Here is an 18,746-nt window from a genome sequence, read left to right as displayed (position 1 = left end):
CGCGCTCTCCCGGCTGGTGTTAACGCGCAGCTGAGAAGGAAAGCAAACAAGTTGATTAAGAAGAAGGGTGCGATTCAGCCCGAGCGGCTCCACAGTTTGACCGTATTTTTAGCATCCCTCTTTCCCCCTTTCCCCCCCTTTCCCCGTCCCTTCTGAGTGCGGAGCGGCAGACGAAGGGACGGGAGAACCGGGCGGACGGACCGTGAAGCAGCGCGCCTCCCCGGTGGATGATCCACTGGATGCGGGACGATGGATTAACAGCCTGCCCGGACCCTGCCCCTGCTTCTTTTTCTCCGCCGACCCCCTGTCCACCTCGGGATTATTTCAGCTCCTGCCGACCTCCCCTCCCTCCATCTCGAGATGACCGAGGAATATGTTTTGCGGTGCGTCCTGATGCTCTGCTGCGCGCTCCTCTCCGCCAACGCGAGCAACTGGCTGTAAGTTGGACTCCACATTTCTAATAATGACTTTAGAGTGGACCACATCTCACCCACTGGTATCACTCACCTGCCCTCCTCCTACTCCTCCTCATCCTCACATGTCCACTCATCTTCTTGTTTTCATGCGCTCTTCTCCCGAGCTCAGTGGCCGCTCAGGTTAATTGTTAACCATCACTCTCTCTCTCTCTCTCTCTCTCTCTCTCTCTCTCTCTCTACCAGACTTAATAGTTTACCAACACCGCTTCACCCCCCCCTCCCCCCCAACTAAGACTCGTTACCCACAATTGTGCTTTTTGGGAGGGTGCAGGTTTCCATTATTATTTCCAATATCCAAAATTAATATTCTCTGACACATTTTTCACGTGGAAACTTTTATATATGCAGTATTTAATGACAGGTGGAACAGGAACAATGATGTTCAGCCTGAAGAACAGTTTTTAATGCTGGTGTGAGTTTCTAAGGTAACAGGTCTCCTCTGCCTATGTTTCCCCCAATCAGCCTCAACCCCATCTGATCATATGAGCCCCATATCAGAGGACACTGGCAAATGATGCCGTCCAGTCTGTAGTCTGCAGTCTGTAAACCTTAATGTGATCATGGTCTTGGTAAGAAATTGAACAGTTCTTCTGGAAGCTGGAAACTTTTCAGTTCACAGGCCACTTAGACCTCAGACCTGCATCTATATATATGTTCAAGATTATAGTCCGAACTTCATATTTTCTCGTCACCATCAGCCTGTTCCTGTTTGAGAGAAAGACGCACACTGATTCTGTTAATATTAGACAACAAAAATAATATTCTGTTATAGAATTAAGAGGATTAGTGCCTGTATAGAGTCAGACAAATGTTAGAAATACATCAATAAAACAAGCTCACAGTCAGTTTACCATTGAAGCGTGCAGGCAGAGGGGATGTCACCGGAGATTAGGACACTTGAAAAGGTCAACAAGGTCACTGTGAGCGTACAGACAGACGTCAGTCCCTAATATTTCATTATTCTTTCACCGTTTTCTTTTCGGGGGCCATCGGAGCAGCTGGACTGGTGGGGCTCTACCCCCCCTCCGTGCTGAGGGTAACACATAGTGAGGCTGCGTAGCTGGAGTGCACGGTGCCACCTCTTCCTGGGGCCGGTCGGTTGGGTCGCATGTGTGTGCCTGCTCTCCCGGCAGCCTGTGGGAGGTGGTTAGGTGGGTTTCTGCATTCCTCCGCAGGCTCCACTCCATTTTCTGCTGCCGTTCATTCCTCTTAGCTTCAGTATATTTGCAAGCAGCGCTCATCATCCAGGGGGGGCCTTCCTGTTCTCCGGCAGAGAATTGGCTGGTCTGGATAATAACTCACATTAATGCTTAGTGTTATGTGACACAACTCCCTGCTGGGATCTTCCACTGGGGGCTGAGACTATATTGGTTTGTCTGTTGACTTTCATATCTGTGTTTTATTTCACTTTATTTCCCTGAATAATACCTCTGTAGGATCTGTGGCAGGATTACTACAGCCTGTGTGTGTGTCTACGTCAGGATAGTGCAGCAGACAGTCTAACTGATACCGCTGACAGATTCATCAGAGTAAATCAAATCCCAGCCTTGCCAAACAGCACAGCCTACCTTGAACTCTGTCGCTGAGTGCAGGGTAATTGTGCTGTTTGGGGCTGAAGGCGTGGTGACAGCAGCACACAGCAGACATGTACAGGCAGGCTGCCGAGCTGCCAGTCTGCTTGACGGGGTTACACTGTTGAGGTAAAGCAGCGTGGGGCTGTACGGACTGTACCTCAGGCCTCGGCACAAACAGCGGCAAACCCTCCGGCTTCGGGTTGACCTCGGCACAGCTGCAGGCACACTCAGGGTCAGATGATGGGAAGCGATGAGGAGGGAGAAGACTGCTGTTAGCTGGGACCATAGCTCACCCACTGTACACACCACAACAGCACCTGATCAGACGCAGCATCCCGACTGTTCTTTACAGTTCATCTCTCTATATGGCTTCTGTTTGTTTGTCTTCAGCTGTCACACGTCAACTTATCAATACGACTGCTGTTACGTGTATTTAATTAGTTCACTGTAAATCAAATATTCCATTGAAATGAGGTGTGAGGAGGGTCCATCCGCATCGGAGTTTAATGGACGACAGTATTACATAATGATAATAATAAGAAAAATGTATTGAACTGATATATTTCAACAACAAGGAAGTGCCCTGGCTGTAGTTTTGTCCTTTAACTTCCTGTATACAGGAAGTAGGGAATGTGTGGTGTTGTGCCGGTTGACATCTGCTGCTTGTGTCGTGCCTTTATCGGTTATATACAGTGTGAAGAAGAGTCTGACAAACACATTTTGATATTTGCGTGGCAGCACCAACTAAATAACTTGTCCTGCACAGCTCTGGGATCAGCTGGTGGTGTTACTGTTGTAATGGAAGTCAGGGTGAGTGGTCAGGATGCGTTAGTGCTTGTGTTTGACCGTGTGCTTAACAGAAGTCGTCCAACTGTTTTAAATGATTCACACAGTCACAGTGGAGACTCATCTGGTTCCTTACATTAATACACAAAGTCCACTTTTCTGAGAAATTCCAAATATTTTAGCAATTGAATACACATTATTTGTACATACTGATAAATTAGATTCCAGACCAGCAAAGTAACAATCATATGTTTCACTGACAAAAATGTGAATAACTTGATGAATGACATGATAAATTAGCATCAGAGCTGCTGCTACAACCCAACATGAGCAAGACGAGCTGAGGCTGCCTGTAAACGTGTGTCAGCTGAATGTAAAGGTGTTTTTAGTCTGATACCTGATGGTGTCAGGTCACATGACCTTCTGGTAAGATAAGATGTTCAGACTGATACTGCTGAGTATGAGTCAGGCTGTAAAAACACAGGACCTGCCCACACCTCTCCAGTTTGTAACACAGGCTTTCTGTCATAAATTGGTTGTCTCCAAACTCAGGTGGAGATTACCCCGACAACATCGCTGTCACATGATCGGGGGCATTGTCTCTGGCTCGACAAAGGTCCTCCAGCACCACAGAGGACACTGTACAATGGTTTCCACAGGTTTATGACTAGTTAACTGATCTGTATGTGTAACATGGGTGGACTGCCCCTTCACCAGTTTAACCTGGTTCCTCCTTGTTAATGTGTCTGGCAGCTTCACTGGAATATTATCAACCTTTCTAAAGTTTAATTTTGTACCCATAGCAAACAGATTTGAATTTAGACCATAAAAGACTCACTGCCTCGACCTCATCACATGTGAACATTTTCCTCCTGCTTCAAAATCTGCCCTCACTGCTGTTTGTTTACTTCACCTGCAGCTCTGCCTGAGTCTGTCACCTTTAGCCCGTGAGCCAGGATGTGATCACTTTGCCAAATCTCTGTGGCTGCTGAGTCATGTTTAGTGTCCCGCTGCCGAACCGGGATTTGAATGCTACTTTTCATTACTCTGTCCGTCATCACCCTCCTCCTCCTCCTCCTCCTCCTCCTCCTCTTCCTCCTTTTGCGCTGCTCCGACTGGTTCTGCTGCACCTGCACGCTGCACCAGGTCTGCTGTGTGTGTGTGTGTGTGTGTGTGCGTCTGTATTTCTGTGTCAGTGATTGTTTTTGATGAAGCATGTAAGCTGGCATCTTCCTCACTAGTGGCACACAGTCAGTAATTACCACACTGACCGCAGAAGAATGGTATACCCACACACACACACACACACACACACACACACACACACACACACAGCTGTACACAATGTTGGAGAGGAAGCAGGAAAGTTGTGTGTCTGTCTCTGCCTGTGTGTGTGCATGCACGGAGAGAAAAACAAATGAATTAGCAAGAGGACTCAGGCACATTTAGGGCTTCACTTGAGTTTATAGAAGAAGAAAAAAATCAGTTGCTTTAACCCTTTAAGTTGCCTGTTAGATTTACAATAGAGGCGTGAAAGTAAGAGATTCTGCTCTGCAGTGATCCAAATATACTGGTGGTGACACAGTTTGGACATATTTGTTTTCTTTTTTCTTTCTTAGTCTTTCATTTATTTCAATTAAAGACTAAAGTCGACTAAAGTTGGTTAGAGCTGCTTATTTAGCCCCACATAGTGCATGTATTATTTTACCATCATTATTCTATTTGTCACTATAAAATATGTAGATATTGTAAGAATGCTATATGTGTGAACAACAGCTTATGTAAGCAAATGTAAATGAACCAAAACTCAACTTGCTGACAATAACAATAAGATCCATCCCCATGGCTCAGGGGTAAAGAAGCTACCATCTTATAGGTTGCAGTTAAGGTTTGGTCCAGTTTCCACATAATATGTTCATTAATACTGTCTGATATCTAAATGAATAACAGTGCTCCCGTATGTATGTTTGTTTTTGTATGCATTTTAAGAAAATGTGTATTCAGATTTATTCTATGTGTGACGTGACTTCCTGTCACAACTTTTTGTTTTACGGCCTGATTTACATTAACGAGAGTGCGTGGGAGAATATTGCAGTGATCCATAGCCACTGATGAGACGCTATATGAAGACACTACATGTTAAACTGCAATGTGTGAAGCAGCCAGCCCAACAGGGACAGATCATGGGTTGTTGAGGCATGGGATGTTCTGGTGGCTAAGGTTAGTGAATGTTGACCTTTCCTTTAGTGTCAGCGGCAGGTCAAACTTAGTGATTCTGGTGAGCACTTGGATGGGAATGTGTAGATCGGGATGAATTCGTTCTTAGCTCCACAAGTGCAGCACGAGGCTGGGTGCAGGCGAGGTTATATCCTCAGTGCAGCCAAGGAAATACCAGTCTGCCGGTACGAAAATAGGGCCTTCCAACTTGTTTAAAAGTAATATTTTTGATATTAAGACTCAATCAAATACATCGTTTCAAAATGTTTTCAAAAGTCCCTTGCAGAGTAAAAAACCTTCAACACCAGCCTAACAAAAAGTAACCATAGTGGTTGTAAATAATTACTTTGACTACTGCTGTGACAAAAGAAGGATTACATCTGGCATCTGCCGAAAGAAAAGGCCGGCCTTGTTCAGTTTCATTTATTTGTTTAGTTAAACTGTCATGAATCTTTTCTGCAAAAAGGATTGTAAACCTCATTTATTTGCTCAGGAAGGTCGTTCCCTTTAATACCTAGAAAGAGTTGAGTGTTTGCTTTCTAAACACTTCAGAGAACAGTGGGTTCAGGTTTGGATGCTATTTGTTACTGTCAACATGGTGCAAACGTCACCAAACGGCCATAACTCAAGCAGAATATGGAAAAGACGATGGTTCCAAGTTTATATCATTGCCAAGTGTTTTGGTTCTGGCACAACAATGGTAGTTTTCCCTCTAAACTAATGAACTCAGTGCACATTACTGTGCAGCATCTTGCCAGCTGCATCATGGTGATTATCACCATCACAGGTAATTCACAGTATCATTTATATACAGCAGAGTAAAAGGTACATACACTTCTCTCTCCGTCTGTGCCGTTCTTTGTCTTATTGTTCCTTTGTGTGTGTGTGAGTGTGTGTGTGTGTGTGTGGACACATGCATATGTACCAGACAGCCATGGTGAGGTGCTAAAGAGATGGCAGCTGATGGGTAACCAGAGAAAGGAGAGACCTTGGCATTGCGGTACACGCTGGCGCCTCACACTTCTTTCACACACTCACACACACATGAATGTGGTAAAGCTGTGGCATGTTATTTCGAGCCTTCTTGTCACCAGAGTGTGTACAATTATCATGACACACTTGTAGCCGTGGGGAATCGCTCAGGATGGCCAGATTACCGCCAGGACAGCTCGGCCTGACGCGGGAACACCTGGGTCGCTGAAAGACGAGAGACAGTTCTGGCAGATCTACAGAGGGGTGCACGTGGCTCTTAGGAGACATAACATACCCTCTGGCGGCCATGTTGGAGGGTTTGTGCTCCAGGACAGTGTAGCTGTGAACAGCTGACTACATGTCGGAATATATAATACAGCTTATTAGCTGTGGTCGATGTATTGGCTATCGAACACATTAAACAGTACGTACGTAGAGACAGACGTACATACATAACTGAGACTGCTGAGATGAGAGGGGCAGGCGGCTGACACACAGCTCATGGTGCTTATTACAGTGCTTTAACACCCTTAGTGACCATTTGCTGTAATTTGTGTCAATATCACACTCATAACTCAAATCTGAACACAGACATGACACACATAGTTTTACACTCAGTGCGACGACACTTATACAGGATATTGATATCTCTGATGTCCATTGTGGATTAACTTCCATTTTTAGTCCCTTAAATCAGTTCCCTTTCTTGGAGTAACAGCCCTAATTATCAGTGGAAGAACACACACGTGCACGTGAGGATGTTTGAGGTGAAATTCAATGCTCGGCTTTGGTCTAAAGACAAACACATTTGTCTTTTTACCCCTTTAACTTGTTCCATAAAGTGAAATGATTTAAAAGTGCAAGGGATTCTGTTTAGTCACGATGGTGCCTGAGAACCATGCTAATAATTCTGACCTGTCACACAGAGAGTCCTTTATACATACAAACCTGTGTACAACACACAGTTAGGGTTCACATGTGTGAACTGTGTAAATAGTAAGCAGGAGTGTAAATGGTGTCTATGTCTAAACATGCCTGCTCCACATGAATGGTTTTAATTTTACAAGCGAGCTTATCTTCTTATCTATCCAAACTGGATGTGAAAATGAAAACAATCCTAGATTCATCTTTGACACTGTTGAGAAGGGCTGAAAGTCACATCTTTTTCAGCTCATGATTTCATGACTGAATGATGTTTTTGTGAGAATATAAGCAATCAAATCAGCAGTCTGCATTATTAGAAAGCCACTATTAACAAGCTCTCTCGGTTTTCTCAAAAATAGATCTTACCACTGACTTACACGAACTACAGACATGTTTCCAAACCCCTCTTTCTTTCCAGGCCACTCAGCATCTCTGTGCAGTTTGGTTATTTAGCCCCACGTAGGTTGTATGCTTGAGTCTCACTGTGAAAACAAAAGCAAACAAGTTCAGACAAAGTGATGTACCACAGTAAACGATCACCATCGATCATCACAATCATTAAAACGCCATTAAGTCTTATCATGTAGTGCTTTAAACTGATGGACAGCCCATCAGGGCAAAAGTAGATTCCCTGTTGTGTTTGTCCTTCAGCAAGTCCCTGCTACACTAGCCTGTCCCTCAGTGAAAATGGACAAAGTCGGTCTGAGGTCCAGATCTGCACATGTCCAAAATGATGGACCTGAACCCTAATGGAATGATATAAAACGATATAAACCTGACTCATTTTTGGCCAAAACATTACAGAACCGACTCAGTGCATGTCCAAGAGTAGAGACTGACTGGACCGACAAACCTGGTAATTAAGATTGCTGGTAAATAAAAATGTTGTTCCTCTGCTAAAGAAATACATAGAAAGGTACCGTGTGGGATAAAACATACAGTAGCCTAATCAAAGGAGATCAAAATAACAGAAAGATTTGCAAACTTGTGCAGTTGTCTGTTTGTGTGTGTAAAGAGCACACACACACACACACACACACACACACACAGGTTTGGTTTCCACTGAAATATTCAGCTATTATTTATTCATCATTTATTTGTGCTTTAGATCATGAACTGAACAGTCCATAATTGGGACAACTGCACCTGATCACAGTAGGTCCACTAAAAGAGCTTGTTTGATCCACTGACAGGCTCAGAGTGTTATTCTAAGTGTGTGACAGCATCATGGAAAGGATCCCTACAGAGAGAGACCTGGAAGATCCTTTTGGTTTAACCACAAACAGCACACACACCAGACTACATTCACTAAAACAGGGATTTAAGAGAACAGGACACAGGAGCTGCTGCTGTCCCATTTGGTCAGTTAGTTTGTGTTAATGTATGAATTTGGTGTTTTAAAGAGTTAATTCAGAACTGACCTAAGACCAAGAGGACAGTGACATGAGAGCACAAGGTTTTGGATGAGGTTAGTATGCATGACCATTATACTGGCGCACACACACACACACACACACACACACACACACACACACACGTACACACACACACACACACGTACACACACACACACACGTACACACGTGTGCTAATTGATTCTTAGCCTTCTCGGGCTACAGCACTAACAGGAGGCCGGAGGTTAATTTCATGGCTTTTATTGCCTTTTTTCCCAAATGTGTGTGTGCGTGAGTGTGTGTGTGTGTGTGTGTGTGCGCGTGCATGTGTGTGTGTGTGTGTGTGTGTGTGTGTGTGTGTGTGTGTGTGAGGGCTGTGGTGTTGGCAGAGCATGTTATTTTTAGGGGGAAATGAGCTCTAGTGGAGCCAACAGCATATAAATACACCCAGACACACGCGTGGGCGCATACACACACACACACACACACACACACACACACACACACACACACACACACACACACACACACACACACACACACACACACACACACACACACACACACACACACACACACACACATACACACAGTCTGTAGTAATGCAAGGTTCTAGCTGCTCAGTAACTTTGTTTGTCTGTAACTATCATCAGATAGTTTTCACTTCCACTGTCTACCTTCTCATCCTCCGTTCTTTTCTTTGACGCTCCTGTCACCGCTTCCATTTATTCACGTCCTGTGAGTGACTCAAAATTAGACCCACAATAGTGTGCACACCCAACCATTATTACTGCCACCACCCTAAAGCTCCTGACCAGCAGCACTTTCTTTTTGCTCTTCAACAGTTCGCTTCATAAGCATAGGCAGTTTTATTCATCAGTGACATCAACATTTCATTTGATTTGATTTTTTTGACTCCTGAAGAAGATTCCTGAGCATTCAATATTTCAAAGCACTATATTAAAACAATTTCACTCTTTTTGGCCAGAGTTTACAAAATCACTTTGCTTTTATTGATCAGAATATGTTTAATATTTCATGTATACCATGAGATCAACTACAAGCTTCCACTATGAAGGTTTCCATTCATGTACAACCCTGAGCTGCAGCTTACCTTTAAAATGGTACAATTTTTAATGATCATGCACAATCATGCACAACAACCTCTGCACTAGGATGGAATGGGTCCTGAAGTTACTGGAGGTCACTCCTAATATGAGACAACAGCAGGTCTTCTCCTCATCCTTACATTCAGTTGTCTCAGCTGTCTGGTTATTCAGCACACCTCGCTACCAGTGATGCAGCCTGCAACAAATTCTACTTACATGTAGGTTAAAACTGTTTGACTGGTGCTTCTATCATTTCTATCAATGGGGGAACAGCTCAGTGTGCAGATAAACAGCAGTACAGTTTAACAGCAGCACAAACAACATGATGATCATACGGCTCATTCAGCGCCACTAAAAACTGACTCCGACTCCACTGCTTTCCCTCGAGCTAAATAACATGTACAATTCTTCATTTGTCACATCACAAAATGGAATTTCTCTTGTTTCTTCTTCGTCATCTTCATGCCACCAAATTTAAGCCGCCACTTGAATGTAAAAACACCATGCACCCTGTTTGTCCGTTCTGGGCCACCGTAGAAACATGACGATGAAAAGTAGCGGGCTCCATGTAAGAAGACCTGCTCCTTATGCAGATGTGAGGGGCTCATTCTTAGTTTCATTAATTATGCACCGCTGAAAGGATAGTTATGAATACTATATTCCACTACCTACCACTGTGCACCTTTAGATAAGTCAGGCTGTCTCATCATACCTCATAAAATCATGATAAAAGATCAGAAAGACTCATCATCAATAACTCAAATATAGACAAAGTTACTTATCAGGACAGGGCAAGTGACGTTTACTTCAAAGGATCTTCCTCAGAAAACACCAGATAATCCATTTATACTAAAAATGTAGATTATGAATCTAAATCTAAGATGATTCCACTTGGTTAGATCTGCAGCTCCTCCAGTGTCCCCACAGTGGACTGTGCAGCTGAGGTTGTGTGTGTGACGTGTGTGACGTCCTCACCCTCTATCGACTATATGTTGGTTGTATGTTTTTGCAGATAAATCTTCTAAATGTTAACAGCTGTTAAACCGAAGAGACAAACGTGCTACGCTCATGATTCGGACTTTTGGACAGGTTCAGAGGTCAGCGTACGCTAAGAGTCGGTCACACTTACAAAACGTCTTGTCAGTGAAACTCCTCCCGTTGTGTTTCATTCTTTCTCAGGAGGTGTTGGGTGTCATCAGCTTTTCTTGGTTGCCTAGATGGATGTGACATGTATGACGATCCCTCACCGAGGTGGCATGTTAAGACATTTACTGATATTACTCAGGTGTTTCACCTGTGTCTGGTTTCTAGAAATGCAGATGTTTGGTGTTGGGATCCATTTTCCAAATTCAGACTTAGCTGTTGGTTCGAGTCACTGCCATCATGGAGTAATCCCTCGGAAGCTGCTGTAATCAAATGTGTGCATTAATTCTCTGCAGGTTTAAAGGCTTTTTTCTATCTTGGGGTCTGACCGGTGCATCAATGTGAACAGACACGTGGCTGTTCAGGGCAGTCTGATCATCTAAAGCTACCAGGAGGTTCAGATCGAGGGGGTGGGGGGCTTAGTGCTACACTGTGGTTCAGTGTAGCACGGTGGCTGAGGGTAAGCTGAGAGAATAGTGCCCTCCACAGGTCACTATATGTCTTACATACTGTAGGTGTCCACTGCAGAGGGGACAGGGAGGGTTAGCTCAGGTCACAGCGCAGTCACACTTGTCTTTACGAGCAATTCAGATGTCTGCCTGCATGCCTGACGCCTCCCTGCTCTCAGTACTGAGCGGAAGGGTTCCTCCAGCAGTCTGCTCTCTTCACGGTGCCTCGTTGCAGCGTTGCCATCAGATCTGTCCGCTCTCCTAAGACCAGGGCACAGCACCACAGTGGGAGAGAAGCTTCTTAGACTCTTTCTTGCAGCTCTCCTCCTTGCATTTCCCATTCATGCTATATTTACCTGTCACTGTGTACCTCTGCTGTGTGCTCAGTGCTGGAAAGGCAAACATGAGGATATTTTCATATAAATACACATTAGAGATGATGGAGGTGCAGAGTGTGTGCTGCAGTCTGTGTCATTCTGTATGTGTGTGTGTGTGTGTGTGTGTGTGTGTGTGTGTGTGTGTGTGTGTGTGTGTGTGTGTGTCTGAGAAGTTTACTAAAGCAAACGACTGTCATGCAGATGTGACCCCTTCCTCCCTGTATGTCCCTCAGCTCTCCGGTCCTGTCAGCTCACTCACTGTATCTGACCTTACACTTGATAGAAAGACTCTGTCTTGCCAATAAATATTCTATGGTGCACGAAAATAGTGATTAAAAGCACTGCACCGAGGGAGGCAGGTGAAAGGAGGGTTAAAAATGGGACATTTTGATTAAAATAGAAAGAAAAAAAAAGAGTTTTGTTTCAACTGAACAAATCGGCAGAATTCTCCCTCTTTCTGCCAAATGCAGCTAATTCTGATAATTGCTTGTTTAGTCTAACAACAGCCCAGAGTTAGTTCGTCTAAAATCAACCAACAATCTGCAACAATCCTCACATTTAGGAAGCCGAAACCAGCAAACATCTGACCGGTTAGCTTGAGAAATGGACATTTTGGCTCCCTGCTAAGAGTTAGATGAGAAGATCAACACCACTGAAGTCACATTGCTGCTGGATAAAAGTAAATTTATGTCAATCAACTAGAATATGTTGACTAAAAATTGTTTATTTTAATCACACCAGCTTCTTTCATGTAAAAGGCTATGAGTCATATTTATGATGCAGGAAAATAAAAAAAAGACTTCTGTGTGCTATTCTGCATTTTTTTTGCCAACCTTTATTTCCTGTCTCCAGATAACAACCTGCGTCTGCTCTGTCCAGAATTATCTCTTATTTTCAGTTTCAGCCTCCCATGAGGCCGTGGGGGGCTCCGGGTGGGAGGTATGGAGCATTCCACCTGGACTGCGGTGCGTTCGCAGGCTGCTGCGTGTTTGTGTTGAATTACGCATCGCAGCCTTCACAACACCACTGGCTCCACTGGGCTTAGGCCCCTGGGATTTAGGCACGCAACCCGATAGAGGCCAGAGAGACGGAGGGAAGAGAGGGAGAGGAATGACGATGAGATGTGGGATGATGCCGTGTGTGTGTGTGTGTGTGTGTGTGTTTTTCTTTCCTTATTGGGACCATTACCCGTATAAACACCAGCCTTGTGAGGACCAGTAGTGCTCATGGGGACCAAAGCTCTGTCCTAAGGAGGAAAAAATGTCTTATGGTTAAGGTTTGGGATTAAGGTGTGAACGGAGGTCAGGCTGGGGTTTGGGTTCGGCCGTCCACAATGAATTGAAGCCAGTCCAACGTCCTGATAAGGACAGCTGTGCAAAGTGTGTGTTTGTTTGTGTGTCTATGTGTGTGAGTGTGTGAGTGTGTGTGAGTGTGTGTGTGGGTCTGTCCTGCTACAGGCCGACTCCTCTGCCTCCTCGCTGAGCTAACCTCGTCTCTGAGAAACTGAACAGATAATGTGAGACATGGCTGAAAACACTCACACACACCGGCCCAAGGCCGGCGCTCAACTTTTCCCACGCGTGGATACACACACACACACACACACACACACACACACACACACACACACACACACAAACACACGGCCAGAAAATCACCTGAACAACAGCTTATCCAGTGTTTATTAAATGTTTCCAGGGTGAATGTCAGGCCAGTGGGATGCCGTCCAGCTGTCGGTGTGTGTGTGTGTGTGTGTGTGTGAGTGTGCTGCGTGGCAGACGGGCAGGTCTCAGTCGTCCTCTTGTATTCTCTCCACGGCTTTTCTTTATCACCGTCTGATGCTCGACCCAAATGTAGTGCCCTGCCCAAGGCTACGCTAGACAACAAAGAGGGATCAAACACCACACGTGAATTTGATGAAAGCCTCGCAACTGGAATGGAGCAAATCAGAGCGGGACAGAGCTGAGTTGGACTTGATCCACGGCGGGAGGGGGGGGGGCAGGACCCATAGATTTGAGAGGAGAAATATTCTCCCAGAGAGCTGGAGGACAGACAGAGGAACTGTTCTTATCACATTTTCATATCAGTGTCCTTCATGGTGAAATTACTTTTAATTAAAGAGTTTGGTCTAGACCTGCTCTTTATGGAAAGTGTCTTGAGAGAACATTAGTTATTGATTGGTGCTATATAAATAAAGATCCACTGACTGATTGGTGTGTTTTCATATCTTACCTGAAGTACTTCAGTGACAAGAGCATTTTATTTCATCCAGGTTTGTGAAAGCGATAGTGTGTAGCTTACAGAAGAAGAACTAACGCATCCTTTCTTTTCCAAAAGACTTCAGAAACAATAACACACACCCGTCCTCAGCTGAATACACAGCAGCTTGTGATGGATAATGCTGATGTCTTTAAACCTAACCTCCTTGAAGCATAAAAACAGATCTGTACATTATAAAACATTTGACTTCATTCTATTTAAAAAAAAAATCCATATTAGCTTCCTCACTTTACCTTTCAAATTCCATTATTACACATGTTTTAGCGCTGAATCGCAAACAGAAGCTACATTCATATGTTTAGGCAACAAACTGACACTCAGTTATCACCTTAATAATTTAGTAAGATGTTGTGGAAGAGAAGAAGTGGTTGAAAAGCAACAACATTAGCATTCATTTGCTGTGTTTCTTCTCTATTAGTCTCCACCAACTCCTGAGAAACATATCGTGCTCCTTAGGTGCTACATGTCTGTCTGCTGAGGTGGATAACCGACTGTAGCTCGTCATCTTTTGCTCCCCTACAAGTGACTCCCTAGCAACTGAACTCATTTCTGATAATGAAATATCTATTATAGCAAAATGTTTGGGGTTCACGGCATAAAGATATGTCGCCTTAGGATGAAGGATTGTGGTGTTTGATGAGTCACCCTTATGAGACAGTGAGGTCAGCCCTGAGGGTGGACGTGAGCGGACGTGGCTGAGATGTGGTGGAGTGGCCGAGAGCGGGGTTATCACAGCGATGAGTGCTAAACGCTGACACTGTCTGGAGGGAAAGAGAAGAAGAAAGCCATCAAAGAGACAGAGAGATAATCTGAACTGTTGAGAGCGGTCGATGAGAGGGTGAAGGGAGAGGAGGAGCTGTTTGACCTCTGGAAGGATGATGTACTAATTATACTACCACATCTACAAACAGTACCAAACATAGTGCGCTAGTGCTAAGCTTGTAGTATTTAGATACCTTTTACCACCAAGCTGTTGAAGGAGATAAGACAGCAGCTGATCAATACATAACGAACTAAATAATCAGGATGGTGTGAAACATTGGTAGCACAAGTTTGTGTTGTCCATTTATTCAATAATGTGACAGCAGGATTGCCTGAGATCTGGATGTTTGCCACAGGCTGATTGAAACGAGCTAGCAGGGCTTTACGGAGGTATGTGTGGTCTTGGGAACAAGCTTGAGGAAGAAAAAAACATGTCTACTCGTAGAGAATGACAGCCTAAAAGTTAATTATGTTGGAATTTGGCATTTTGATATTGAAACTCTGTCCACTGTATGAAAATACTGGATTCATTCCTTCATAGCAGAAGAGTGCTACAGTTCAGCTGACAACGTGTGTGTGTGTGTGTGTGTGAATAAAAAAATCTATCAAATTATTTCATCTACTGTTATTTTGTAAAAACAAAATCTAAAAAATTACGAAACAGTTGTACTTTTTACAGTGAAGTGTTTTAGAGCGATCCATCTTTTTGTCCAGTGTTTGAAGAAGGACTGTGTTATGCAGGAGACTCACTGCCAGCACATGAGAAAACCTATTTCTGTAAGGAGCTGGGACGGAGATATGACGGTGAAGTGAGGTGAGGTGGATGTGTGAGGGTCAGGGCATCCAGACTGATGCCATTTTCTCATACATCTTAGATGGTGTGTGTGTGTGTGTGTGTGTGTGTCTGTGTGTGTACGCACTATATCTCCCTGACCTGTCTGGCCTGGAGGTGGTGTGTATGATAAGCCACTTTCCCTCCTCTCAGTGTCCTCACAAGCAGACATTTATCCAAAACATTCCCACAACATCATGGGAACCAACGCTGCGAGCACGAGCTCTGCTTCACCTGAATGCTGCCGTCCTGGGCTCAAAGGGGAACATTAACTGTGGCAGTAATTGCACCAAAGTGACGCTGTGGTGGAGGTGATGTGCAGCCTCTATCTTGCTTGTATCTCACCTCTTCCTGTTGTGTGTGTGTGTGTGTGTTTTTCTCTTTCAGGTACCTGGCCAAGCTGTCGTCAGTGGGAAGCATCAGGGATGAGGAGACGTGTGAGAGGTTACGAGGCCTCATCCAGAGACAGGTACACACCTCTGCCTACTGACAACAGTGACTTAGATATCCTAACTCTGTGGACACACCTCCACAGCAGCTACATGATGACCATGAGGGACCCATCCGGTGCCTGTGGAGGCTCCTGTCAAAAAGTAGAAGCACTTTTGTTCAGACACAAATTTCCAACCAATGCGAACAGCAACATAAACAACATACCTACATTTGTGAAGATTTGACATTCAAACTGTGTAAAAGTAATTGATTTACTTGTGCAAATCCTTTTTTACTTCTTTGCGCCCTGTGCCTGTGGCTGACAATAGCTCCTGTGTGTTTCTCCAGGTCCAGATCTGTAAGCGCAGTGTGGAGGTGATGGATGCGGTGCGTCGTGGAGCCCAGCTGGCTATAGACGAGTGCCAGTTTCAGTTTCGCAACCGTCGATGGAACTGCTCCACTCTGGAGACCATGCCTGTGTTTGGCAAGGTGGTCACCCAGGGTAAGATGATGTCCCTGCAGGCACCTAGGCACAGAGGAGGCCCAGATGTGACCGACAGCACTGCAGCTGACTGGCACTCAGTCAATCAATCAATCTTTATTTAAGTAGCGCCAATTCATATCAGCGTTATCTCAAGGCGCTTTCCATAAAGAGCAGCTCAGACCAAAGTCTTTAATTAAGAGACCCAACGATTCAGGAATTCAAAATGAAGAATCCCCACATGAGCAGCATCAGATATGAACTCACACACTGTTTATCAGTCAACTGTTATATCTAAATATCTTTGACATCTCTTCATAACTGTGTCATCAAATCAACCCTGTTGTTTCTATGTGGATTATTTTACGCCACTTTAAATTATTCTGACATTTTTGAGCTTGCTGGCTAACCAACTCCTGCATGTTAACATTTTCTCGGACTTAAATAAACTCTTTATCTGTTTACACACTGTTCTTTTGCCATTCAGAATGAGAGGGTCTTTTCATAAAACAATAATATGACTGTGTGTGTGTGTGTGTGTGTGTGTGTGTTAGGCACCCGTGAGGCAGCCTTTGTGTATGCCATCTCAGCAGCCAGTGTGGCGTTTGCGGTCACAAGGGCCTGTAGCAGTGGGGAGCTGGAAAAATGTGGCTGCGACCACAATGTACATGGAGTCAGTCCAGAGGGTAGGTCTCCCTCTCTCTCTTTCACACACACACACACACACACACACACACACATGCACACAGAGGAAACAGAAGGACCACCTGATCTAGTACATTTTAATGCAATCATTTTGAATACAAAGTATTTGACCAGGCAGATGTCATTGGTAGCACACTGTTTATGACATCTTATCTCCATGTGTATAAACCTTCACTGTTTTTACAATATCAATACCACACATTATACAGCAATACTGAGAATAGCGTGCCAGCGTAGCATTAATCCAGTGTTTAAAGGGCGATGACACACAGATAACCACCTCCTGTCTCTGCCGTAGGGTTCCAGTGGTCGGGCTGCAGCGATAACATTGCGTACGGAGTGGCCTTTTCTCAGTCCTTTGTGGACGTGAGGGAGAGGAGTAAAGGCCAGTCCTCCAGTCGGGCTCTCATGAACCTGCACAACAATGAGGCTGGCAGGAAGGTAACTCGCTGCCTTCGTCAGAATAAAGTCAGAATTAGCCCTTTAGTAAAGCACGGCACTTCTTTTAGTAGAAGAAGCTTTTGTGTTACCTTGTTCCCTTGCAATACGTTATATTTCAGCTAGTTCTTCCAATTATCTATTTAGCTGTACAGACCAGCCACAGCTGAAGGTGCTATATCATACCATCATACGATATCATAATACAGCTCAGCTCTCCCTGGGGATGAGTGGAAATGCAAAACACTCTCTGAGGGGATGCAAAATGTATTGCAGGAAAACATAAAACAATTTCAGAGAAGAAAAGGCTCACAGTGACGTTTCCTGGGGCTCCGTCTTTTAAGATATTTTCTAAAGTAGAGAAGTTTTTGCTAGTTTGACGATGGCATAGGTTGCTGCGTGAAGCCTCTGTCGCTGGCAATTCAAGTGATATGAGACAGGTCCAAGCCAAGTCCTAATTCAATCAAGAGAAATCCAAGTCCAAGGCAAGTCTTTAGGCACTGAGGTCTCCAGCAGTCAAGTCAAAATCAAATCCCAATCCTCCTCTAAGTCCTCATGTTTGTCATGTCATTGCATCATTTCTGGATTTGTCTGTTGACCAAAGCGTTTCGTCTCTGCAGGCCATCCTGTCCCACATGCGTGTGGAGTGCAAATGTCACGGTGTGTCAGGCTCCTGCGAGGTGAAGACGTGCTGGAAGGCCATGCCGCCGTTCCGCAAAGTGGGCAACGTCATCAAGGAGAAGTTTGACGGCGCCACAGAGGTGGAGCAGCGCAAGGTGGGCACCACCAAAGTCCTGGTCCCTCGAAACTCCCAGTTCAAACCTCACACAGATGAAGATCTGGTCTACCTGGACCCCAGTCCGGATTTCTGCGACTATGACCCGCGCACGCCGGGTATGCTGGGCACGGTGGGCCGCCAGTGTAACAGAACCTCAAAGGCCATCGATGGCTGCGAGCTGATGTGCTGTGGCCGCGGCTTCCAGACGCAGGAGGTGGAGGTGGTGGACAGGTGCAGCTGTAAGTTCCACTGGTGCTGTTATGTCAAATGCAAACAGTGCCGCAAAATGGTGGAGATGCACACTTGCCGGTGATTGGAGTAGGGGGCACAGAGGGCACTGCTGATGAACTAAACAAACGCCCCACACTCCCGCTCCATTGCCAAGAGGGAGCACGGAGGACTTGTGAAGCTCTCGCTTCTCCTGCTTGAAACCACCCCACCCCCCTACTACTGGTCAACGGACACAGACTGAGTGGATGAGAGGTCAAATGTCATCTGTTCATTTTATGCCACCGTAATGGATATCAGTAGATTATGCATGGGACTTCCTACAAAGCTACAGAGGCAGTTTGTTTCTTCTCAAGTAGAGAGCGTCTTTAACTTTCTGCCTCCCTCAC

At 44.9% G+C, this 18,746-nt stretch overlaps 1 protein-coding gene across 1 annotated transcript; it reads left to right on the top strand.

The window, feature by feature from the left end:
• The first annotated feature begins 333 nt into the window (after positions 1-333).
• On the top strand, positions 334-18,507 carry wnt4 (wingless-type MMTV integration site family, member 4). Its single transcript, XM_070851581.1, has 6 exons — positions 334-437; positions 15,683-15,764; positions 16,076-16,229; positions 16,763-16,894; positions 17,212-17,354; positions 17,972-18,507. The coding sequence occupies exons 1-6, from the start codon at positions 361-363 to the stop codon at positions 18,440-18,442; spliced, it is 1,059 nt and encodes a 352-aa protein (XP_070707682.1). The 5' UTR covers positions 334-360; the 3' UTR covers positions 18,443-18,507.
• Positions 18,508-18,746: the final 239 nt, after the last annotated feature.

This window comes from Pempheris klunzingeri, chromosome 2 (genome assembly GCF_042242105.1).
Source record: "Pempheris klunzingeri isolate RE-2024b chromosome 2, fPemKlu1.hap1, whole genome shotgun sequence".
In the NCBI taxonomy this organism is placed as follows: Eukaryota; Metazoa; Chordata; class Actinopteri; order Acropomatiformes; family Pempheridae; genus Pempheris; species Pempheris klunzingeri.
Note: the sequence above shows the minus strand (reverse complement) of the source record. Positions and strands in the feature narration are given on the sequence as shown.

What these genes read in the sequence shown, in the direction of transcription:
- wnt4 (XM_070851581.1), top strand. Translation starts at nt 361, where the DNA reads ATGACCGAGGAATATGTTTTGCGGTGCGTCCTGATGCTCTGCTGCGCG. An exon ending in GCCAACGCGAGCAACTGGCT is followed by an intron (nt 438 to 15,682) that starts GTAAGTTGGACT and finishes TTTCTCTTTCAG; the next exon opens with GTACCTGGCCAAGCTGTCGT. An exon ending in TGGCAAGGTGGTCACCCAGG is followed by an intron (nt 16,230 to 16,762) that starts GTAAGATGATGT and finishes TGTGTGTGTTAG; the next exon opens with GCACCCGTGAGGCAGCCTTT.